This window comes from Neomonachus schauinslandi, chromosome 10 (assembly GCF_002201575.2).
Source record: "Neomonachus schauinslandi chromosome 10, ASM220157v2, whole genome shotgun sequence".
In the NCBI taxonomy this organism is placed as follows: Eukaryota; Metazoa; Chordata; class Mammalia; order Carnivora; family Phocidae; genus Neomonachus; species Neomonachus schauinslandi.
Window position 1 is genome coordinate 35,188,378 of NC_058412.1, and position 25,918 is coordinate 35,214,295.

The window sequence follows — 25,918 nt, forward strand, 5'->3', positions numbered from 1 at the left end:
GAAATCTAAGGCTTTAGAGGAGTTAACTGTGATATATATACGAACATCATGCACTTAGCAACTGAAAGAGCCAGGAATTAAGCCTATGTCATCAGAACCCTTATGGTCTGCATTCTATCACATATTATTTTATACGTATACACACGCATACAGAGAGAGAGAGAGACAAAGACATAGACATACCCCAGGCAGTACATGTTTAATATGTGGCCTTAACAAAATATTTTTCCAGACTGATGTGAACTGATTTACTCCTCAGTAAGCTCACCTTATTACCATCAAATAGACAGAGGCGTACGTGTCTACTGAGAACCTGGATGCTCATTCCTGGAAGAGGAATCATTTTACAGCTCCAGAGGGTCAGAATGAATGAAACACGACTTGGTCTTGACCTGATCTGAGAGAAAAATTAGTTATAAAATAGGTTTATTTTATGGCTTATAAACAAATTCATTTTCAAAGCATCTTTTATAAATACTTAAAATGTATATAGAATAAAAAAGGATGAAAAAAATTTACACATAAATATACACAAAAAAAGTTTCAATAGTCTGCTCAAATTAAAATAAAAAACTTAGGTAAATTTTCCATAAATCTTTGTATTTGAAATATTTGCATTTTGGGGATAAATACATAAAAATCATAATGAAAAAACAGTCAGTACAATCAGGTAAAATGAATGACCTGATTATTGAATCACTGCATTCCAGTTCATTCTTATATAATGTGGGTAAGTGTAGAAGGTCACCATAGCATAATAACCAATGACATCTGGCATTAATATGGAATCATGGCATTCTGGGTTCATTCTTATAGTTCATATATAATGTGGGTAAGTGTAGGTCACCATAGCATAATAACCAATGACAGCCGGCATTAATATTATCCATCTGGCTCCTCCTTGTTTTAATTCCAAGCATTTACCTACACTGCTCCTTGGCTTCTTACACAGATGTTTTGATGGCGAGAATGCACTGACCATTGGATAGCATTATTCAGTTTTACTTCACAAGTATAGTTCAGAAAGTCTATAAATAAATTGGCACTCTGGTTTCTTATTTAAAAACATCTTTGGGGCACCTGGGTGGCTCAGCCGTTAAGCGTCTGCCTTCGGCTCAGGTCATGATCCCAGGGTCCTGGGATCGAGCCCTGCATCGGGCTCCCTGCTCGGCGGGAAGCCTGCTTCTCCCTCTCCCACTCCCCCTGCTTGTGTTCCCTCTCTCGCTGTGTCTCTCTCTGTCAAATAAATAAAAAATCTTAAAAAAAATAAATAAATAAAAATAAAAACATCTTCAACTCAACATTCTGCTTTATGGTCATCGGCCTTTTCATTTAAAGACCTTATATCATTGAAAAAATGAGACAATATCTAACAGCTTGTCAACATTTTCAATTTAAGAAATGAGAGCTGAATATTTAGCTCTCTGGGTACAAGTTCATAAAACTGAATGCCATTTACTCAAGTACTAGTACACTAAACAGACAAAATACAACATCTTTGCTGACTTGCAATAAAAGATACTTCACACTAAGAAGGGTCCCAGGCAATGCTCGGATTGAGAGGGGAAAATTCTACACCACCTCTCCCCACAAAACCTGACCACACTGGGTCCTCTTATTTTTCCCTTGAGGCTCTGAGAGAGGAAGGGAGAAAAGGCAGAAGGTAAACAGGAAGGGGAGTGATGTGCTCTAATGTGGTTCATATCTGCTAAAAAGGAAGAGAGTAGAATTAAATATCAAGAGTATTTCCTACTTCAAGTACTCGGGATACCAGGAATCTTTTACTCTAAGCTCTCCCCAAAAAAGTATAATCATAAAGGACTTTCAACTTCCTCATTCCCACTTAATGAAAAAAAATGTTACTACTACTACTACATATTGGCTAATATTTACTGAGTTATCATGTGCCAGACACTGTTCTAAGCCCTCCACACATACAATGTAATTCTCATAATAACCCTACGTTAGAAGTATTATTATCATTGCCTTTTTCACCGAGGCAAAGAATGAGTAAGAGAGATAACTAGTATTACTTCCTTTGTAACAATGGAAGAAGAGAGCGACACTTTCATTGTCTTAGCAATGAAATGATCACTGAGTGTTTAAAAATTAAAATACAGAAACAATGTTTTAATTTTCTAGAATGCATTAATCAATTTACATGCTATTTGTATACTTGCAACCATAACCAAATATGGAAAGGTATAATTCTGCTGATAGCAACCATACTCACAGTGCCTGTTTTAGCATCCCACATTAGATCTCTGAAGGCCAGTTGTGAAGGAGTGAGCTCTGGCTGTAAGAAGTAACTTGCTCGAAACTGATTCCCTGAAAAAACAATTTTTCTTTTATCTTCTTACAAAGAAAGGAATGAAATCCAAAGCCAAAAATGTATGATGTTATGTGACAAATTTAGGAAACAGACATCCAAAAGGTCAAGCTGCTTACTAGGAACTTGCTTTCTAAAACATATATGCCAATAGAGATTTGTTTACCTGTAAGAATAACAGTAGAAAAAGTAAAAACCGAAGCACATAAGAGCTGATCTTAAAGCAGCTTTAAGAAAAATCTTAAAAACTTTTAGGCCAATAACGTGCCCTGTGATGAAGATGATCCATTCAAATATTTTTGTAAAATGCAGAAAATGTGTAAATACTCTTTAGAAAAATATATAATTATTAATTTTATTTCTTAAAACAAAACCATTATTATACTGTTTTCCCATACTTTATTATGAAGAATACTGATTACAAAATCATTTATTCATTTGAGAAATCATTTCTGAGTTCCCACTGTGTGCCGGGCACTCTGCTAGGACCTGCAAATACATATGTGAATCAGAGAAATACAGCCCCTGCCCTTATTAGTGTACAGTTAAGTGGGGGAAATAATTTTAAAAAAATAAGTAGACGAGAGAATAAAATAATTATAAACTAACTTAGATCCATAAAGGGTGCTCAAGTGGAAGGGTGTTTTTCAAAGAGGACATCTCTGAGAAGATGGAATTCCCCTGGGATGCAAAGGATGAGAAGGAGATGGACATTCAGGGAGGGCTGAGAAGAGCCTTCCTGGCTGAGGAACCTCAAAGCAGCCCTTCCACAGATAACTCAACAACTCAGGGTATATAGGAGATCCTCCCCCAACATTATTTCTCTTTAATGAGCTTATGGACAAATGTTGTTAAGTACAGAGAAATCCAAGAACAAATAAGAAAACGGAAATGCAAATGGATAACAATTCTTCAGAAAAATCTTTCTGTGAAGAAAGGGAGAGAAAGGGAGGCTTTGGCTAACGTGGGATAGGGTGAGAGGAGCTAGGTCTTAAAGGTATCAGGCATGCTGGTAGACTGATGAGGGCAGGAGCTGGTGCAGGGAAGGGGTGGTGGTGGGCTGAAGATACACAAAAGGGCTCATAATTAGAAGAGTCATATTTTTTGAAATAAAGCAAAGGGGCTAGAAGCCAGAGCACAGGTAAACAGACCGGAATCTAAGAGGATCAGGGATCCTTCCTCCACTGTCATAGGAAAAATGAAGGAAATGAGGAGTACCAAAAAGATGTGATATTCAACATCTTTTTAAACATCTTATTTTGGCTAAAACAATAACATTAGACATAAAGCCTGACTGCTTAACTCTAAGCTTGTGGTGGCTCAAAGACACCTGTTACCTTCCTCCAGAAGCTGGAAGAGTGTGGAAGGCCGAAACCCTGCAGGAATAGCTCCCATTGTGGTCAACACATCAACAGTGTTTATCTGCTGAAGACAGTAAAGACAAAACTGAGTTGCTTGTTTTCATTCATGTTTCCTCACCTCCATGATACTTTCTCTTATCACTATAGCAACTACGACCCAGAAAAGGAAATCACAAACACAGACTTTAGTGGACAAATACAGCAGTTTAACCTCAAATTCCAGAGGATGCCATCCATCACTGAATCCTCGTTATCTCCCAAGAACCCAAGCCCCATGCAATGCCCGGTGAGCAGAGCTCTGTGCTCCAGACCAGGTGCTTCCTGCACATCTTTCATCAAAACGTCCCGACCCCGGTCCCGCTCTACGATGTACTGCCACGTAACAGCTGAGTTAACATCAGAACCTGATATGCACTGAAGAATTCATGGCTTTTTTGTATATGTGTACATACACACACATACATACGTATGAGCACATCCACGTAAGCGGTAAGTAGGGTAAGACGTCAGAAAGGGTATTGACTGAACTATTAATGGTGATTAGTTATGGGAGGGAAGGAGTGGATTTTCATTTTGTTATGTAACTCTTTTAAATGATAGGAATATGGATAATTTCTTACTTTTTTGAGCTTTTTGGAATTTTTCATATTAACTGAATTTAACATCAGCCTTTATCCAAATGGTAGAAAATTCAGGCAGAATCAGTAAGAGATAGTTGCAAGTCCTCAAATCTACTCTTCTTACAGAAAAGGCCTAAGGAGAAATATTACTTGGAGCATAGGCTTATTAAGCCAGAACCGTATGTTTTATACTCTGTACATTCCGTGCCCTGTACCCTGCTTAAGATCCGATGCTATCTTCCAAAGTCTCCAACCTGTTTTGAATCTGCACTCTAACAGAACTGTTAGGTAACAAAACATGACATCATTAACAGAACAGGTGATACCAACCTCTGAAATAGCTTTTCGGACAGCACTCCAGTGAGAATCAGTTCTGGGGGGCACAAAATAGCAAGGTGAGTGCACAGACAGTTCAGACAGCTCATGCTTATTGGCTCAATTAGGGAGCGTCTTCAATCAAAGAACAAAGTATTTAATTGTCAATAAGTTCTAAAAACTTAAAAGTCTCTAAATGAAACCAAGAAAGGATAGTATCATGTACTAAAAATAATCACGAAATTAAAGTAGTACTGATCTTTAAGCAAATAGTAACTCAAACTGCAAGTTGTTTCCCTTTCAAAAATTCTTGAATTATTTACAACAGTAAAAATAAACAAAAAGTTTCTTAAACTCACTCTGATATCCTCTCACACCTTTTACCTTTGTTTAACTTCTTCCCCTTCTGCTGTTTGGTCCCCCACCTCTACATCTTCTTCGTTGCCTTCACTTGAGTCTTGGCCTTCTTTATCATAGGGCTGAAAAATTATTGAAATATGAAGTGCTTTTTACCTAATGCAAAAATCAACCAATAAAAATACTTTCAGAAAGGCTCAACTATAGGTGGGAATGTACACGATGGGTATATCAGAAATCAGTGGGAAAAAGATTTCAACATATTGTCGATAACTTCACTATTTGAAAAATTTACAAGGATAGAGGTAGAGAGCAAGTTTAATCAAGATAAATTCCAAGCAGAATTTATTTCAATAAATAAAAAAAGAAAGTAGAAATAAAAGAAGTTAGAAGTGTTAAAGTGTTTAGAAAAGTGTTAGAAGAAAAGTGTTAGAAGAAAATAATGTTGAGATGGGGAAGTCCTTTCCAATTTTAATACCAAAATGAAAAATCATGGACACACTGACAGACTTAGCAACATAAAAAATAAACACGGTTCAAAGTCAAAAAAGAAAATACCTGTCACAGATTTCCAAGGGTTAATACCCTTATCCTGAAAATATTACAATACTCTTATAAATCAATACAATTAAAAAAAAAAGTCTCTTAGAAAAATAGTCAAAAGAACTGAAAAGGCAATTTACAAAGAAGACATAGAAATGATTATAAAGTATATGAAATGATGCTCAACCTTTTTAGCAGCACAATGAAGGCAAATAAAAACAATAATGGGCCTCCTTTTGCCTACCACACTGGCAAAAGGATGGATGGCAGCCATCCGTGGCACATGTATGGGGAAAAAGTACTCTTAGATGCTGGGGATGAGGGAACAAATAAGCATGACTTTTCTGAAAGGCAAAATGGCAAACTACAAAATATAAAGGTGTAAACCTTGTGAACCAGCAATGAACACCTAGGAATTTATCTGAGGGGAATAAATCAGACAAATCTACAAAGATGTCTGTGCAGACTGATTACAACACAGGTTGTTGGTTGTCTACCACCTAAACTCCACCTCTTTTCTTTTTTTTTTTTTAAATTTTACTTAATTTTTTGACAGAGAGAGACACAGCAAGAGAGGGAACACAAGCAGGGGGAGTGGGGGAGGGAGAATCAGGCTTCCTGCTGAGCAGGGAGCCTGATGCGGGACTCGATCCCAGAACCCTGGGATCATGACCTGAGCCGAAGGCAGACACTTAACAACTGAGCCACCCAGGTGCCCCTCCACCTCTTCTTTTCTAACAGAATCCCTGATTTTAGCAATGAGCAGCTAAAAGTCTACATTTTCCAAATCCTCTTTGCAGCTAGGTGTTAACAACAGACTCGATTCTGATCAAGGAGATATCATTGGAAGGTTTTTCGTAAGTTCCAGGAAACCATCTTAAAAAGACAGCAGGTCATGCCTTTTGGCTTCTTATTCCCCTTTCTTCTTTTGCTTCTTGGAATCATTAAAATATCTAGCAGCCAATTTACCTATCTCTTAGATAACCTTTGGAAGACTTGCATCTCACTTAAGTACAGAGTAAAATATTAGATGGGGCCTTCACATTCCTTTCATTGCCTACCTCCACACTTCTTCCATGCACGAGACAAATATGCTTCTACCTTATTTAAGCCACTATTTGGGGGGATCTTTTGTATCTCACAGTGGAAGCTAACTGTAGCTCCGTGCAACATAATCTGTAGTTCTTACAGGTTGGAAACAACATGTCCATCTACATGGAATTGGAATACTATGCTACCAATGAAAAAGATGATTCAAACCTGAACTGTGCAATATAGCAGCCACTCGCCACGTGTGGCTACGGACACTTGAAGTGAGACTACTTCAAACTGAGATGTGCTATTTTGGTGTAAAATATACACTGGAATTTGAAGACTTGGTATGAAAAAAAAGAAAATTTTTTTTAATATTGATTATAGGCTGAAATGATAATATTTTGATATATTAGATAATATATATTATTAAAAATGTCACCTGTTTTTTTTTTCCTTTTTTCAAATGCATGTTGTATAATAAAAAATATATATATATTTAGTCTTTATTCCCACTTCTTGGCAAGAGTTCCTAAAACTCTTGGAACTTCCTGAGTGATAGGAGTGTCTTATGTTATTCATAACAAGCCCCTTTCAACCAGACTTGAGTTTATGCTAATGAGGTGATAGGGTGGGGTGGGGCCCAGGCTGCCAGAGGAACCAGCCATGTGATTAGAGGGTTAGAACTTTCAGGGCACCACCACTACCACCCTCCTCACCTTCAGCGAGGATAAAGGAGCAGGAAACTGAATTCAGTCACCAATGGCCAATCACTTATTCAATCATGCCTATGTAACAATACATCCATACAAACCTCTAAAAGACAGGGTTTTGGGAGCCTTGTAGGTTGGTAACCACATAGAATGCTGTGCTGGGTGGGAGGGTGGCCCCAGAGAGGGCATGGAAGATCCAGGTCCCACTCTTTCCATTTCCCAATACCTTGCCCTATCCATGCCTTCCATTTGGCTGTTCCTGAGCTGTAGCCTTTATAATAAACTGGTAAACACAGGTAAGGTCACCTGAGTTCTGGGAGTCTCTCGATCAAATGATCAAACCTGAGGAGGCATGTGGGAACTGAATTTATAGCTGGTCACTCAGAAGTACAGGTGGTCCATGGAACTTGGGACTGGCATCTGAATTAGGGTGGCTCCTGGGGTAAGCCCTTAACTTGACAGGTCTGCGCTAACTCCAGGAGTTAGTGTCAGAATTGAATTGAATTGTTGGACACCTGATTGGTTTCAGAAAACTGGTGTGGAAAATAACATGTATCTGGTGTTAGAAAAAAATCACACAATTAAGTGTTAGAAGTGGTGTCAGAAAAAAAGACATCTCAGTGTGGTTATGAGATAATTATAAATGCATTTACAGTTTGCATTATTTTTCTATTGGACAGCGCTGATCTACACAGATATCTGGGGACAGATATATATTGGCAAAGAAAATGACCATGCTATATAATGAAATATAAAAAAAAGGGCTGCAAACATGCATGTATAGTATGTGTACATCCTAGTAAGGGATCGTATATTAGTGAAAGTTAACTGTGGTTTCTTTTGATAACCAACAATAAACTATTAATTTTTATGATCAGCATTAATCCACAAAGCACTTTGTGTCATAACATTCTAGGCCTCACCTGCATAACAGCACTTCACAGATCCCCAGGACTGTTAACACACAAGATTTTCCCCATGCCCTGTCCCTCTAAAATTAAAGTAAATTCTATATCTCAAGTCATTCACTAGTTAATTGATCAAAGAATACAGCTTAACGTTTTATTAAAAATGAAGACAAGTTTTGAAAAAAAAATTTTTTTAATGGAAAAAGTCTTCAAAGGAGAAAAAGGGAAAGAATAAACAATAAAGACTAACCTCCACGTAGGTTCTGGGAATGAGACCTTTGTTTCCTTTGGCATTCTTAGCTATCCACCAGCCATCAGGTTTTTTTTCAATTATAAGGAGAATTTCCCCTTTCTTAAATCAAAACAAAGTAAAACATTTTAAATGAAAGTTGACCCCTAAATTAGAAATTATCAACACTGAAACTATTTTCAAAAATAAAATAGCATTTAATTTCACCATTCTCCTACCAGATAACTTTGATAACATAATTTCACACGATTACTGTCTATAAATCATAATTTTTACTTATTTTATTAAAAGAGATTGAGTCTTTAAAAACAATACCAGGAACATGTAATATAGGCATATAGCTAGAGTTTTCTTATTCTGTCAGGTGTGCAAACTTATCCTTAGGTTAGGTTCTAGTCTTGTTTCTACCTTAAATGTAAGATCCCCAGCTTGCTGAGCAGTAAAATCTCCAATGGCAATGTATTCTTTACTTGTTGCCTGGTGGTGGGATTCATTTTCCTGTTTCTCTTCCTCTTCCTCTTCTGTTTCTTCTTCCTCCCCACCACTTTCTTCACGCTCTTCTTCATCATCATCATCATCATCTTCCTCTTCATCTTCACCAGCAGAATCATCATCTTCTCTTTCAGTAGGTGCCCCGATTCTGTGAAAAATAGTTCTATAAGGATCACTTGAAATAACGTATAACAGATCAAGTAATGAGGACAGCTTCTACATACAGAAGATCCTACCCGTATTTGGAGCTGGGCAAATAAAGGAAATAAGGAGAAAGCACAACTCATGGTTTCTACCATCTAGGGAACAATATGTGACTTGAAGGACTGAGTGGTGAAGGAGTTAACACATCTGAGTCATGTATGAGACACGGCAGAGCACGCACGGGACTTGAGGCCATGGGACATGTATTCAAGTCTTGGATTCATCCATCCATTCAGCAAATGCTGCTTGAGCACTGTAATACAGTGGTTAGAGCACGGACTCTGAGTTTCCATTCGGGCTCTGTCCTCTCTTTGCTGAGTGACCTTGCATAGGTTTCTTTTAAGCTTTCCATTTCTCATTGGTAAAGTGACGGTAATAATACAACCTGCCTCACAGGACTGTCGTGAAGATTACATGAGTTACAAATCCGCAGAGGGTTTAGAACAGTGCCTGCCCACCAACAATTTTTAATAGAAGTCAGCTATGATGATGATAATGATGTATGTCAGCTCCATGTCAAACACAGTGGATATCAAACCTGGTAAATCAGGTAAACAATTCCCTGTCCTCAAGGAGCTTACAGTGAGACAATCTAGAAAATGGGTAATTACAATATAGTTCGATAGGTACATTAGAGGTATACACAGGATACTAAGGAAACACACAGAAGGACACTTAACCTACACTGTATGGGTGGGGGTCAGAAAAGGCTTAGAATTAGGTCTGGAGGGATGACTTGGAATTAATGAGTTAAAAAGGAAATAGAAAGGAGGCAGAGGGAGTGGAGAAAGGAGGCTCAAGTTGAGGGAACCTCAAGTAGCTCACGAATGGTAGGACAAGGCTTGAAGAAATGAGTAAGAAAGAGATGAGGCTGAAAAGAGGTGAGCAGAATGCAACCCATGTGAGCTTGCTTTCTAACACAGTCTCTAAGAATGAAGAGAAGGTCATGATCTCATCTGTACTTTGAAAAGATGACTGGGCTACAATGTGGGGAACACATTGGAAAAAGGGCTAGAGGCAAAGGTGGCTGTTAAAGTGAAACAAGACAAGAGTATGAACTAAATAATAAAAAAAAAAACTAGCATTAGGATGAAGAGAAAGACGTTTGTAAAGGTATTAAGGAGGTACAATGGGAGGTGAGGGAAGAGAGAAGAATTAAAATAATACTAGTTTGAATGAGTCACTAAATCTCTCTGAGCTTTATTTGTCATTCAATATTCAGCAAAGTCATCAACCGTTTCCTGGGCACCTACTGTGTGACAGACAGTATGTGCCTGGGATACGACAATGAACAAAACAGAGATCTTTGCTCTCCTAAAGCTTACATTAGAGAAGCTTATCTTAAAAATGGGGATAACAATATATTTAGACTGATGTAAATGAACCTTGCTAAATATAAAACCAGCCAATTATGAGATATTCTCCAGAATAAAGAGTACTGGGTTCCCTTGGTTTAAAATATTTGTAGGATACCCTCATACCACAGTGACCTAAACATAAACAGTAACTTAACAAAATTTTTACACCATAAAAATAAAAACCCATAAAATATGTCATATTGATTTTCCAAGTGCCCCTTTCCTTTTTTAGGAGATCTTTTGCACTTATTTTATGAGTCAATTATTCTAAAATGTTGCCAAGGATAATGGGAATTTGACATGATTATTCATGGTTCTTCTTCATTGTGTTAAGAGTGAATTTTAGGGTGCCTGGGTGGCTCAGCTGGTTAAGCGACTGCCTTCGGCTCAGGTCATGATCCTGGAGTCCCGGGATCGAGTCCCACATCGGGCTCCCTGCTCAGCAGGGGGTCTGCTTCTCCCTCTGCCCTCTTCCCTCTCGTGCTCTCTGTCTCTCATTCTCTCTCTCTCAAATAAATAAATAAAATCTTTTAAAAAAAAAAAAAAAAAAAAAAAAAAAAAGAGTGAATTTTAATTACTGATTTTTGGATGTTAAACTAACCTTGTGTCCTGGAATAAATTCCACTTAGTCATGCTGTATTGTCATTTTGAAATGATACTGGATTCTGTTTGCTAATATTTTATATTGGGTTTGTTCATGTGTTCATGAGGGCCTTGCTATTTTTCTTATAATATTCTTGTCAGGTTTTGATATCTAAAGCTCATAAAATGATTTGGGATATGTTCTTCTATTCTCTATAAAGATTTTGTAATACTGGTATTATTTCTTTTTCAAATGTTTGCAGCAATTCATCAGTGAAGCCACCTGAGAGTTTATTCTGTGGGAAGGTTTTTAATCACACATTCAACTTCTTTAGTAGATATTTTAGCAGGACTATTAAGATTTTCTCTTCACCTTGTGTCGAGTACCTTTTATTTTTCAAGGAAATTATTTTATCTAGATTTTCAAATGTCTTGGCATAAAGTTGTTCATAATATTTTCACAGCATCCTTTTAATTTCTATAGGATCTGTAGTGATTAGTTTTCATCCCTGTTTTCTTGTTGTTTTCCTTTCTCTTTCTCTTTTCTTGATCAGTCTTGCTAGGGATTTATCCATTTAATTAATTCTTCCAAAGAACCAACTTTTGGCTTTATTGATATTATCTACTATGTCTTTTTATTATTTATTGTTTTCTGCTCTTATTTCTATTATTTCCTCCTATCTACTTGCCTTGGATTTAATCTCTTGTTCTTTTTGTTTTCTTAAGTTGGAAACTTCAATAACTGATACTCAACTTTTCTTCTTTTCTAAGGTATACACTTAAAGCTATAAATTTTGTTAGCTGCCATTTCTCTGCTTGATTCCTCCTTATCCATCCAAGCTATACATCTTTTCCAACAAATTCTTTAACAAGTTGAAAACAGCTGTTTTATAGTTCTTGTTTGCTAATTTTCACATTTGGATCATCTGAGCTTCTACTGGTTATTTTTTCTCTTTATTATATGACATTTTCCACCTCTTTGAATCTATATATTGAATCAAACTGAGAAACTTCTCATTGTTTCATCAGATATTTTACAGCTGGAGAATGTTCATTTTCTACATTTGAATGTTCTTAAAATACTCCACTTTTTTCCATTTCATCCATCTTTTCTTCTTTTAACATATTAATCATTATTTAGAAGTCCTTGTCAGCTAATTATATTATCTAGTTCAGATCTAAGTCTGCTTTTATTGACTATCTTATTATTTAGTTGCTGATTATTTACTTACCCCTGCTCTTTTGTACTTCCAGTAATTCTCTTATTAGTGGATATTATGGATGAGACATTTAGAGACTTTGGATTATGTCATCTTCCTTTATAGTGTTGAATTTTACTCTGTTACACAGTTAAATTATCATGTTCCTGTTAAGGTCTGGTTTTAGGCTTGGACAAGATCTACTTTAGTCTTGTCTTTATTTCAAGATCACAGTTCTTAGTATTAGGGTATTTTCATTACTCCTAATAATAGCAGTGACAATGACAGCACGACTAAGGCCTTCTGTGATCTCCACTAAATGCCTGAAGCATTCACCGAAGTCTCTTTATTCTAACTGGGTACAAACGCCAGTATTTCTCCAGGATCGCATGACTTCCAGAATCTTTTAAGCTCTCAGTCTCCTAGAAGGTACTTTCTGCCAGTGCTTCTGGAATCATGCTGTGTAGCCCAGGAGTCTATTCAGATTTCTGTAGTTGTCTCTTGCAACTCCTTTCTCTCTCCCAGAAGTCCCAATGGCTTTGGGAACTCCAAAATTTGACCTCTGCCTCCTGAGCTCAGTGATACTGCTGCTCCCTGTTTAGGATCTACCTTCCTGTACCACAGCCCATAAATTTTCCCCAGGGAGAGGATCTGGGTGAATGTAGAACTCAAGTTCCTTTGTTATCCTGTATTAAGGCCATCAGCCCTACTTGGCTGATCACTCAGTGACTTTGACCAGCTGTTTTGTATATTTTGTCCAGATTTTATAGCTGTTTATGGTAGGAAGGTTAAGTCCCAAACCAGCTACATTGTCATTCTCGGTAGTGGAAATCAGTGGAAATTCTAGAATCCTTGCATCTACATCCTTTAGCATTTTTCCCAGGATAGTGTAAAAGTATGCGAACAGCACTTGAAGAGTCTAAATAGTTAATTTTTTTCCTTTTTGTTTTCCACAAATTGGGTTTGTTTATACCATCAAGTTTTCTTTCCACTTTGCAAAGGCTGTTATTAACATCCACTACAGCAGACAATGCATACTTCTGCCTCTAATTTTTAAAGAATATTTATGAAAGAAGGACGCAAATAGACAATCCAAATAATTTCTTTTTATGTAACAACACTGACATTAGAAGCATCATCCTTATTTTCTAACACTTGTTTATTTAGCTATTCAGATCGCTTTTTTGTTTCCCCAACTAGATTTTAAATTACCTAAGGGCAGAGATTATGACTTTCACTTCTTCACATCTTTTATAGGATCTAAGACTTTCTACTATACACAATAAATAAATGTCAACTGACTATACTTGTTATCACCATTTGTTTATATCTATACTCTTAATATGTCTTTATTCTGAGTCAAACATTAAAATTGTTGGTGACATTATATCTGAGAGAAAGAAAGGAAGGAAAGAAGCATACTCAGTTATATTTTCTCTACTTATGGACACGGCAAGTTCCTGCAGTTGGTGGGTAAGCTTATCCAAAAGACTGTGCTCCTCCTCTTTTTTCTGATTATAGTTCCCGACAGGAGCAGGTTCATCAGCCTATGAGAGAATATAAGTATATTTCACTGAAAAATTTATTTCAGTTTCTTATTATATTTATTTTAGAAGGAAAAAAATACTCCAGTAAGTTCTAGAAGATAAAGTAAATGTCAACATGAGACTAGGCTACCTTAGAGAAATAAGATTAAAAGAAAGGTAGATTACTATATTGAAATGTAACCCAAATGAAGAAATAAATAAAATTATACTACTTGGTTTTTTGTTTGTTTTCTTGTTAGCTATTCCAGACCCTCTATAGTCCGTAAGAGATAGGTTCCAGACAGAAGATAGGCTTTGGAGTCAAAAAGACAGGTGCCAATCCCAAGTTCTGCCACTTTTTAGGAGTGGGATATTAAGAAAGCTGCTTCACCTTTGGGAGACTCAGCTTCCTCACCTGTGAAACAGGATAATTAGATTTCAAATTTAGGGTCAGCCTGCCTCCTAAATTCAAGGGTTTTGTGTCACTGAAATTGGGAAGAGATGCTCAGAATGTGGGTAGGGAGATGACTTTTAGATGCCTTCCACTTTAAATGCTCTGTCAATCTCTGGCCCTGGACACTTAGCTGAAGCTCAGGCTCATGCTAACAGGGAAAATCCTGAAGGAACTTCCAAGAGTAAATTCTAGTTCCTCCTATTTCTGCAGAGTCACTGACATTAGAGCTGCCATGTGATACAAGAAGCTTCTTCACCACTTACTCAGGGCCCAATTATGTACTCTCCCCACAGTGTAATGAAAATCAAAACAACTCTAAACTGTAAAACAGAAAACTTACACAATGTAAAATTAAAAATAACTTCCTGGACTTTCTGGGTCCTCAATGCTGGGTAAGTTCACCAAAGCTGAACTTTTCTCAGCATTTAGAGGCCTGGCTTTTCTGCTCCAAAGCACACACTCAGTAAGCCAGTCGGGCAAGTCGGCACTGATCACAGTTAGACTTCACCACCATTAAGCAAACCCAGGAACTCACCCACTCTAATGAATTCCTACTTAATGAAACCATCTGTGTAAAAACAGGTTTTCTGTAATATCGTTAACCATAATACTTACTTTGTTTAATTTTTGAAGAGCATTTTTATTCTCATCTATTGCCTGTTTTAATTGGAAACATCTAAATTTTCAAAAGAAAGAAACAAATATTAATTTTTCTGTTGTCAGGCTAGAAAGTTGTTTTAAAAAATCATACATAAGTCTTTAAGCTGGCAAGGCAATTAGCTATTGTATGAATGATGTTAAAAAGTTCACCTGTAACTGCTTTTCCACCCACCAGCTTGGGCGATCCTCACATGCTCTAAGGTACACAGGTATGACAGCCAACCTTCAGAAAGCTTAAGTGACTCTGAGTTTCAGTTTCCTATCTCTAAAATAAGGAAAGCACTGGACTTCAAAATGCTTCTTCAGCTCTAAAATTCCATAAACCCAGGACCTCGCCCAGAAGACACCCTTAAGGACGATAATGACAAAGTGCACCATGCATCACGCATGATGCTAGGCACTTTGCAAGTGCCACCTCATTTGAGCCTCACACCAACTCTCACTCCGGCAGAAGGAAGGTGAGGTTCTAAGAAGGGGTCACAGTTGGTCAGTGGTGGAGAAACACGTGAAGACAGAGTTTAGGGTTCTACAGCTGGCCTCTTCCCACCTCAGCACATTCCCCTTTTGAGCTTGGCCTATCTAGATGGATACAGTGTTTTAATTATTCCAACAACAGTTCATATAATGTAGCTTAAGTCTTAGACCCCAGTAAGAAGTATAAAAATGACTGAAAATGGGCTACATCTAATAATGACAGTTATCAAAATTCAAATGCTCTCTAAAAAAAAAGAACCTGTGAGAGTCAATATTTTTATGCCGTTGGTGTCATTTTTTTATTGTAATACTGTAATATTGACCTGCAAGAGTCAATATTTTTTATGCTGTTTGAGTAATTTTTTTTCTTACAGAAACTAGTGAAATGAAGTAGCAAAAAGGGGGACAAAAATCTTTTGTGAAAGAGGCAGAAAAGAAGGGAAAATAGCAAACTGTGGCTGACCCTGCTAGTCACTTATCCAAAAGCCCTTCCACCACCTGCGTCTATGCTGACAGGGTCAGCCCCCCATTGACACCGACGCTGACAGGGCTCAGAATCCACTGTGGGTGGGGTCGATGTGTGGCCCAGTGCTGGCCGACAAAACATGAAAGAAATATGTTGGGTATTGCCTCCCATTTTATCCTCCCTGGTGCAGCATGTGAAGAATCCTACACCCTTTCTGCTTTTAGATACGGACACCTGAGGACTCTGTAAAGGTGAGAGGAGCCATCACAGCTAGATGAGGATGACAGAGCACAGGGACAGCAAGGGCTGGTCTTGAGGACATCACGAGCCACTTATCCACCCTGGGAGAACCTACTTCCAGACCTTTTGTGGAATGAGACTGACTGTAGAGACACTAGCTTTAACAGGTGCCCTGAAGAATCCTAACTGAAACTAGACTCAAAAGTTTCACTTAAGAGCCAGAGTAGAAAACTATGAAACAAATTATTTATTATAATGATCCCCTTCATATCTATAAAATTATTAAACTCCTCATATTTTCAGATATTTTAAGATTTCTGCATCAGGATAAAAACTCAAGCACACATTCATCTTCACCACCTCCTGAAACCCCACAAAAAATGATTAAAACATTTTAAAAGGTATTAAACCCTGAATGTAGGACAATGAAAGAGAGACCACCTGTCAACAAGATATTTCAACAAATTTCTGGGGCGCCTGAGTGGCTCAGTCGTTAAGTGTCTGCCTTCGGCTCAGGTCATGATCCCAGGGTCCCGGGATCGAGCCCCGCATCGGGCTTCCTGCTCGGCGGGAAGCCTGCTTCTCCCTCTCCCACTCCCTCTGCTTGTGTTCCCTCTTTCACTTTGTCTCTCTCTGTCAAATAAATAAATAAAAAATCTTTAAAAAAAAAAAAAAAGGTATTTCAACAAATTTCTGCTGCATGGATAAAAGGTGGAAGCATGTTCTTCTATAAAGAGAGGAAGAAGCCCCTAAGAGGAACAAGATCTGCCAGGCAGAGAACACCACGATTTGGGTCAGCAGGTAGGAAGGACTGGGGAGGGAGGGGTAATGAATGTGTGTCTAAGGGAATATATTATGAAGTTCTACAGATGAAGACAACCACAATGGCTGGGATTTGCTTTATATATTATGTTATGTTCTATTATATTATATTATAATATATTAAATTAAATGATATCCATAGCATCTAACCTATAAAGGCAATCAATCTTAAGGCAATCTAGGGGCTTTATATTATTTAGGAAGAGAGTAAAGATACTGATTAAATTCAGATTTATTTAAGGCCCTTTGATAAGAAGTCTGGCTTTTTAAAAAGTCTGTTCACAGAAAATCTGAGCCAGCTAGCTTCCCCTTTTTCTTATCTCACCCCTCTCTGCTCACCCTCCTTACCAGAGGATTCGTCTCTAAAAAATAAAGTTAATGAATGACCTGGGGAGAATTACAGTTGCCAAATAAGTTTTCTATACACCAGGGTTAAAGCCCATCCTATTCTGGCATTGGGCATTCCTCAGCCTAACAGCTAGTTCCCTGCCCCTTGAAAATCCCTGCCCACCTACAAAGAACTTCACCCTCATTCAGGGGATAATACTGTAGGAAAGAGACCTATATATACAACAGTAGAAGAATCCTGGACTGCTATCTGGAATAATCAAACTAGTCCCTCATTCTTTTTTTTTTTTTTTTTTTAAAGATTTTATTTATTTATTTATAGGACAGAGAGAGACACAGCGAGAGAGGGAACACAAGCAGGGGAAGTGGGAGAGGGAGAAGCAGGCTTCCTGCCGAGCAGGTAGCCTGATGCGGGACTCGATCCTGGGACTCCAGTCTCATGACCTGAGCCGAAGGCAGTCGCTTAACCAACTGAGCCACCCAGGCACCCAGAAACAAAAACTTTTAATGGGGAGACAAAAGACCAAGAATAGTCCAGGAGGTTCAATACCTGACTCCAAGGTGTTTCAGGAAGAAAGGGACAAACAGAAGTAAAAAAAAAAAAAAGATCTTCTAGGAAAAGAAAATCTTCCAGAGCTTATGAGAGACAAGAGTTTTCAAGTTGAAAAGACCAACTGAGTGTTTAGCAGGATAAAAATGACACCTAAATACATCGTGATGAAATTTCAAAACACCAAGGCTGAAGAGAAAAGCCCCGAACAAGTCAATTACAAAAGAATGATCATCACTGAATGCAAAGAAACCTGACAATATCTTCAAAGATTTAAGTAGAAATTATTTTTACTATATAATCGGCCAATTATGATTCAAACGTAGGGGCTGAGAGTTTTCTGACCAGGTCCCAGGATCTGAGGCTATAGTAGGCCAAGGATCTACCATAACTCTGCCTCAGCCACTATGCTGACACTGAGCAGTTTTTATAGTTGCTGTCACAACAAGTTCGTAATCTTCAGGTTTAGCTTAGTTTTTCCTAGATCCTTAGTTATACCATGAGGTAATCCTTCCATTTGATTCAAATGGACCAAAGCCTCCAACTCCAATGAGACTGCAGTGAAATTTTCTCTTTTGCTTAACTGAATTCTGCATTTCTCAGCAGTCTTCAAACATTTTTATTGACTGCCCACTGTAATGTCTTATAGCAAAGTCATGGCAGACATATTACAAACCACTGTAGGAACATTTTTCTCAAGGATATTAATAAGTAATTCGTGGTGTTATTGTGAAAATTAATCAAGAGGTTTTAGAGTGTGGACCACACTGCTTGGGACATAATAAAGTACAGAATAAATGTACAGAGTAGAGAATAAATGTAAGTTGCTGCTTTATAACATTTGTAATTCTCTACTTAATCTTACCATTCCATCACTATTTAGACCTGGGAGATAAAGATAATTGCAAGAAGTATTTTTAAATACATTTTGGAAAATTTCATTCACTGTTACCTCAGTATTATTTCCCATTATTATTTTGTCTTTTTAGAAATTGTACCATAAAAAAAGGAAAGAAATAACACCTCAAACAATTTCTATGCTATAAATACTGCCCATTGAAATGTAAGTATGGTTTCTGGAAAGTTTATATAATTCAGTAGGTTTTACCTTTGGTAAATATCTCTCCTTTTACCGGCGTCTAGAGCTCCTTTCAATCGACTCTCAGAAAGCAAGCTATCAACCTACAATAAATAGAGACTGTTAGAATATATTGTGAAATACCATATAACCTTAGGAAATAAAATTTTAATTTTCTTTTCCCAACATTTCACAATGAACACTTTTAAACATACAATGAAGTTTAAAGAATTTCACAGTGAACCCCCATATACCCACTACCTAGATTCTACCATTAATATTTTACTATACCTTTTTGATCTATCTATTCATCAATCTATCTTATTTTTTATGTATTTCAAAATAAACTGCAATCCTCATAAATGATGTACCACGAGTATCACTAATGAGAGTTCAATGTTCAGTAAAAAATTTATATACAATGAAATGCACATATCTTAAATATATATTTGCTGAGTTTTGGCAAATGCATACACCCATGTAACTCTAACCCCTATCAACATATAGAAAATTACCATTACCCCAGAAAGTTCCCAGAAAGGATGTACTCTTTTGTGTCATCCTTTCACACAGCATGTTTTTGAGACACTGCCATATAGAATCATTAGTTTATTCCTTTATACTGCTTGGTAGTATTGTATGAATACGTCACAAGTTTGTTTATTCTCATTCTTCTATCTTACACCTTGACTTAGCATTTTCTAAACACTACATGCAACCTTCCCAATGTCCCCCCAAAAGAAATATGTACCCACGTGGGTACATATTTCTTTTGGGTTCTTTTCTAAAGATGATGTGGAGAAGATAAAGTGGATGAAAGAAGAGGAAAGAAGAGAAATTGAAATTCACTCGTTTCTTCTCTACCCTTGCTATTTTGCATCTGAGTGTTAGTTACAAATTCACAGCTGGTGACAGAGTCAGTCATAATAGGCATGACCCAGATGGGCTCTTGATTACTTGTCCACGGACACCAAGTTGGAAATCTGTTTGTTTTTTGCTTCAGGTGTCCGTTGTGGAGACAGGGAAAACCCAGCTCCCACTATGAAGGAGCACTTCCCAGACACTCAGGCAATCAGAAGACTCCTGGGACAAGTCTTCTGCAGGTTGACTAATCTTCGTAATTGCTCTGTTTCATCTTTGTCTTAGTAATAATTTTCTTTGTAGTTTACTTCTGAAACTTTCCCGGTTCTCCCAATGTCCCACTAAATTTAAAATCAGATACAGAACCATATTAAGCATCTAGCCGAAGCTCACTTGAGTCAAAGCCTCATCAAGTTTTATTTCTACCAGAAGAGTATTTTGTTTTTATTGCACCACTGTAAAATCTAAAAGTCACTTAAGAAATATTTATCTATCAGGGCGCCTGGGTGGCTCAGTTGGTTAAGCGACTGCCTTCGGCTCAGGTCATGATCTTGGAGTCCCTGAATCGAGTCCCTGGATCGAGTCCCTGGATCGAGTCCCGCATCGGGCTCCCTGCTGGGCGGGGAGCCTGCTTCTCCCTCTGACCCTCCCCCCTCTCATGTACTCTCTCTCATTCCGGCTCTCTCAAATAAATAAATACATCTTTAAAAAAAAAAAAGAAATATTTATCTATCAAATCTTTGTACTTTTTATTTTTTAAATTTTTAATTTTTTTTAAGATTTTTTCTTTTTTTTTTTTTTAAAGATTTTATTTATTTATTTGACAGAGAGATAGAAGAGCACAAGCAGAGGGAGTGGCAGAGGGAGAGGGAGAAGCAGGCTCTGCACTGAGCAGGGAATCCGATGCGGGACTCGATCCCAGGACCCTGAGATCATGACCTGAGCCGAAGGCAGACGCTTAACCATCTGAACCACCCAGGCGCCCTTTTTTAAAGATTTTATTTATTTATTTGAGATAGTGAGAGCACAAGCCAGGAGACAGAGGGAAAGGGAGAAGGAGAAGCAGGCTCCCCACTAAGCAGGGAGCAGGATGCGGGGCTCGATCCCAGGACCACTGAGCCATTCAGGAGCCCCAAATCTTTGTACTTTTTAAATGAGAGTCCAAAACAGGACCAAATATGAGCACTCAGTAAATCTCTTGTCTATCAAAGATTAGACAATAATTTTATTTAGTAATAGATCAAATAAAAAAAGTAAAATTAGCAAAGCAAAATAAGAATTTTGGAAAAAAATTAACAAACCATTAATTACTACTTATTTTTTCTTCGTATTTTTTAAAGTCATATATATTTGGTGTTCAAAATTATGAAAATACCAAAAAGTATGAAGAAAAACATAATAAACATCAGCATTCTAGCACACACAGTTACTATCCTGGGATGTTTCCTTCAATCTTTTTTCTATGCATATTAGATATAAAATAATTTTATTGAAATACTGTATGTTCAATTTTATATCTTATTTTTTCTAACTTGATATTTTATCACAAATATTTTCCCTAACACACTAAAATATTTTAACAAATTTTAATCATACTATTATATCCCATCCTAAGTTATTTATCTATTCCCCTATTACTGATCATTTAAGTGATATCCAGTCTTTTCTATTATAAGTAATATCGCGATGAACACCTTTATACATTAATCTCTGTCCCAATAAATTTTTTATTATTATGTATGGAAAATCCCTGGAAATGTAATTACCCAGCCTAGGAGCGTAAATATTTACTACATCTTGTCAAACTGCTTTCCAGAAATGCTGTACCTTATACTCTGGAGCAGCGTATATAAGTTCACGTTTCATCACACCCTCCCCAGTACTGACCATTGAGATTTTTTAAATGTTTGTGATAGTTTATTTCCTTTGCAGTTACTTGATTATTTTTTAAGTTGACTTTTCTCATGTTTATGAGTTCCTTGCACTTCTTTAGTTCATGTCCTTTGCTAATCTGTCGTATCCTAATATTTTTCTTACCTATTAGAACTATTCTTTGACACATATTTGGTTTGAGTTCATGTGAAGCAAAAACAGCCTTCACTGAAAGATGGCTCAAAGGTAAGGGGGCAATGGAGAGTGGAGGAAAGCGATGGGCGCGGAGATGGTTGGAAAAGGTTAAGATTGTTAAGATTAAATTTGGAGGTGAGGTGGGTTATGGGTGTTGTCAGGTTGGAGACTGAGATGTTAAGGGGAGGGGGAGGACGGGTCGATGGGTCACGATTTTCGGGAGGTTCAGCTTCCCGGGGGTTGTGTTTAGGAGCAGGAGGGGTTAGAATCGGGGTTAGTGCCGGGATGCTGGGGTGGAGGAGGGAGCGCTATAACCCGGGAAGGAAGTGGGTCGGCGTAGGCTGCCAGGATTAGGGTGCACCCCAGATCTCGCCCGCCGCCACAGCCCAAGCCACCTCGTGGTGTCCAGGCCCCTGGCTGGACAGCCAGACGATACCTGTAGCTTCAATTCCTGACTGCGGCGCTGCAGGGCCCGCAGAGGATTTCGCTGCGGCCTAGCCAGCATCTCCCTCGCCTCCGCGCTGAGCGCGCCCCGGTCGCCAGGGAAACCACGGCGGCGGCGTGGGAAGGTGACGTAATCACTGCGCGTCCGCCTCGCAGGCGAATGGAAGAAAAACGTGGAGGTCGTCGTCTGTTGTGGTAGGCACCGCGCCATCCCGCAGGTCCTGGCCTTTCAGATTAGGCCCGCTGCCCAGGTCGTCCTGTTTTATTGGCCAGGGTTGGGGTGGAGGTGGGAGAGAATGCCCAGCGGCGTTGGAAACTACATGTCCCACGGTACCTCAGTATTACCACGCCATTACTGTCGGGGTTCTCGGTGTTAACGGCGTTTGTTTTCTGATGCCAGTTTTGCTAAAGTAATCGTAAGGTATAATTTAAGCATCTTAAACTCTTAAATTAACTGCAAGGATAGCTTTCCTGTGTGGCCTTCATGGAATACATGATTTTGTCGCATATTCTCACATCAAAGGACAGTTTTTAATTCTTTGCCATTTGGGGTTTTGCTGGTTCCATTTCATTTTAGTTTTGCATGTTGTCACGTTGTCTATCCTGAGTTCTGTGAGGACGGTGATTTTGTCTGCTCAACAAGTGTCTGAGCAAACAATTACGATCTCTATTTTGTATCTTTTCTCAGGGAAATTGTAGTAACATTTTCCCAGGTGGTACGGAACCCTCTAAGTCCAATTCCCAAACTTTGCACTACGCCCAGTAGGAATGATGATGGTACGAGCTCACTTTTCAAATGATGAACTACATAATATAAATGAATGCGCTTCAGTACAACAAACAGGTTGATTCCACAGGCCCAACTACTATGTTACTTATTTGTGTACTTTTTTCTTCAAATATACATAGAGAAGAACGACAAACAGGTGTCCACCTCATTGAATTTTCACACTGAACACACCCTCATGTCACATCACCCAAATTGGGATACAGAACATTACCAGCACCCTAAGTAGTCTTCCCCTCCTAATCCCTACCCACCCTCCTATGCCAAAAGTAAACATTGTCCAACTTCTAACAACAAAAACTTGATTTGCCTCTTAAAACTGTACAACAGAATCATGCAGTGTGTCCCGGCATCTTGTTGGGCTTTTTTCAGTCAACATATTTGTGAGATGCATCTGTATCATGGTATGTAGTTGTAATTTGTTCAGTTCTCATTGCTCTCTGGTATTTCGTTGTGTGATACACTCTTAATATACTTATTCGAGCCCTGCATCATTGGACTCCCTGCTCAGTGGGCAGTCTGCTTCTCCCTCTGCCCCTCACCCCACTCGTGCTCTCTCTCAAATAAATAAATAAAATCTTTATTTTTTTAAAAGATTTTATTTATTTGACAGAGAGAGAGACAACGAGAGAGGGAACAAGCAGGGGGAGAGGGAGAGGGAGAAGCAGGCTCCCCACTGAGCAGGGAGCCCAATGAAGGGGGGGGGCCCCTCGATCCCAGGACCCTGGGATCATGACCTGAGCCGAAGGCAGATGCCCAATGACTGAGCCACCCAGGTGCCCCTCAATAAAATCTTTAAAAAAAATTGACTTAAATAGCCATAGTATTTTTTCTTTTTTTTTTAAAGATTTTATTTATTTATTTGACAGAGAGAGAGAGAGCACAAGTAGGCAGAGTGGCAGGCAGAGGGAGAGGGAGAAGCAGGCTCTCCACTGAGCAGGGAGCTGGATATGGGGCTCGATTCCAGCACCCCAGGATCATGACCTGAGCCAAAGGCAGCCGCTTAACTGACTGAGCCACCCAGGCGCCCCCAGACATAGTATTTTCATTAAAAAGGTTTGTAACAGGGACACCTGGGTGGCTCAGTTGGCTCAGGTCATGATCTCGGGGTGCTGGGATATGCCCCACAGTTGGGCTCCACACTCAGCAGGGAGTCGTCTTCTCCCTCTCCCTTCGCCTCTCTGCCTGCTCGTACACTCACGCTCTCTAATAGATAAATACAATTTTTATTTTTTATTTTTTTTTAGAGAATTTTTTTTTTATTTATTTGACAGAGAGAGACACAGCGAGAGAGGGAACACAAGCAGGGGGAGGGGGAGAGGGAGAAGCAGGCTTCCCGCGGAGTAGGGAGCCCGATGTGGGACTCGATTCCAGGACCCTGGGATCATGACCTGAGCCGAAGGTAGATGCTTAACGACTGAGCCACCCAGGTGCCCCAATAAATACAATTTTTAAAAAGGGGTTTGTAACAGGGCTCACTTGGGCAGCACATATACTAAAATTGGACCGATACAGAGAAGATTAGCATGGCCCCTGTGCAAGGGTGACATGCAATTCGTGAAGCATTCTATATTTAAAAAAAAAAAAGTTTGTAACAACAAATGAAAAAGGATTGCTATAAGATATTTTTAAATGGATTAATAAATCAGTACTTCTAAGTGATATTGTAAGAGGTAAGCAAAATCCATCATTTATATTTATTTTACATATATATCTGTAAGTAAATTGGAAAAAATATTCTGTATCTGATTTATAAGGACTTCCATATTTTAAATGAAAAAGGTACAGGGTCATGAATATAGTATAATTCTATGTTGGTAAAAATAAACAAATAAAACCCCTGCATGTGTGTATGAGCAATGGGGAAGGATGCAAAAAGCTACCTACTCTTGTTCACCTCAAGTGGAAAGATGACTTTAATTTTATACATTTTGTACCATATTCAGGGTTATAACCATTTATTCCGTTGAGGAGCTTGTTAGAAATGCATATTCTCAGGCCCTACCACAGACCTACAGCATCAGAATCTATATTTTAATAATACCCCAGTGTTTCATGTGCATATTTAAGGCTGAGACATACTATTTAAGTATTCAGTGTGCTATAAGGGATGAGATTACTCCGCTAACAGCCTTTTTCATTAATTTATATTTCTTTTGATTTGTAATGCTCAGCAGTCACCTTAACAGTAGTCATTGCTTCTTTCTTGATATCCCTTGATGCCATTATTAAAATCAAAGTGATGTGGGAAGCAAAGGCAAAAGAAAAATTAAATTTCCTTACTACTTACAGCCCACTGACAAGTCCTTGAAGCAGGCAAAGTGACCTAGGAACTCAGCTGCCTCAATGTTAATACTTTGTTAAAGGCAAAAGACAATCATAGCCCAACCCCCAGGATCCTGTAAGTCTGCTTTAACATATAAAAAATCCTTTGGAAACTTCCTTTATCTCTACCCTGCAAGATACATGTTGGCAATCATCCCCTAAGCATATGACCCACTGATATACATCTGAAGGGGTCTCATAACTGAGTTTTTACTAAACAGTAATAAATGACCTTTTCCTAACAATAGCTAGCTGCCTCAAGGTCCTGGAAACCGTTTCCAAAATTCCTAGAGACTTACGCTTTCCCTAACACCTTCCCAGCTTGAAAGTACATAATCGCAACTCCTCATGACCTCAGTGCAGCTCTTTCTGCCCACAGGTCCTGTCCCCGTGCTTTAATAAAACCACCTTTTTGCACCAAAAATGTCTCAAGAATTCTTTCTTGGCTATCAGCTCTGAACCCTAACATCTTTCCTACATCAAAAGTAACCTAAAACAAAGTTTTGTGGTGAGGTAGCTGAAACCGAGCAAAACATGGTGACTGTTTCTCCTG

General features: G+C 38.4%; 1 protein-coding gene and 1 non-coding gene across 4 annotated transcripts in view; one reads left to right on the plus strand and one right to left on the minus strand.

Moving 5' to 3' along the window:
* Positions 1-22,338, minus strand: part of NPHP1 (nephrocystin 1) — a 54,114-nt gene extending 31,776 nt beyond the window's left edge. Inside the window, exons 1-12 of one of the 3 annotated variants that reach the window (XM_044918614.1) lie at positions 22,246-22,338; positions 18,912-18,985; positions 14,859-14,919; positions 13,686-13,810; positions 9,028-9,068; positions 8,837-8,988; positions 8,429-8,530; positions 5,010-5,104; positions 4,641-4,683; positions 3,667-3,751; positions 2,234-2,328; positions 269-397 (exon numbers count right to left, since the gene is read on the minus strand). In XM_044918614.1, coding sequence (XP_044774549.1) covers positions 269-397; positions 2,234-2,328; positions 3,667-3,751; positions 4,641-4,683; positions 5,010-5,104; positions 8,429-8,530; positions 8,837-8,988; positions 9,028-9,068; positions 13,686-13,810; positions 14,859-14,919; positions 18,912-18,985; positions 22,246-22,314 — 1,071 coding nt within the window. In that variant the 5' untranslated portion in view covers positions 22,315-22,338. Of the gene's footprint in view, positions 1-268; positions 398-2,233; positions 2,329-3,666; positions 3,755-4,640; positions 4,684-5,009; positions 5,105-8,428; positions 8,531-8,836; positions 9,069-13,685; positions 13,811-14,858; positions 14,920-18,911; positions 18,986-22,245 lie in introns of all 3 variants that reach the window. The other 2 variants (XM_044918613.1, XM_021697460.2) reach the window with 2 other exon arrangements.
* Positions 22,339-24,511: 2,173 nt separating this feature from the next.
* LOC123326058 lies at positions 24,512-24,617 on the plus strand. The gene has a single exon (XR_006540848.1). It is a non-coding gene; the product is annotated as a U6 spliceosomal RNA (small nuclear RNA).
* Positions 24,618-25,918: the final 1,301 nt, after the last annotated feature.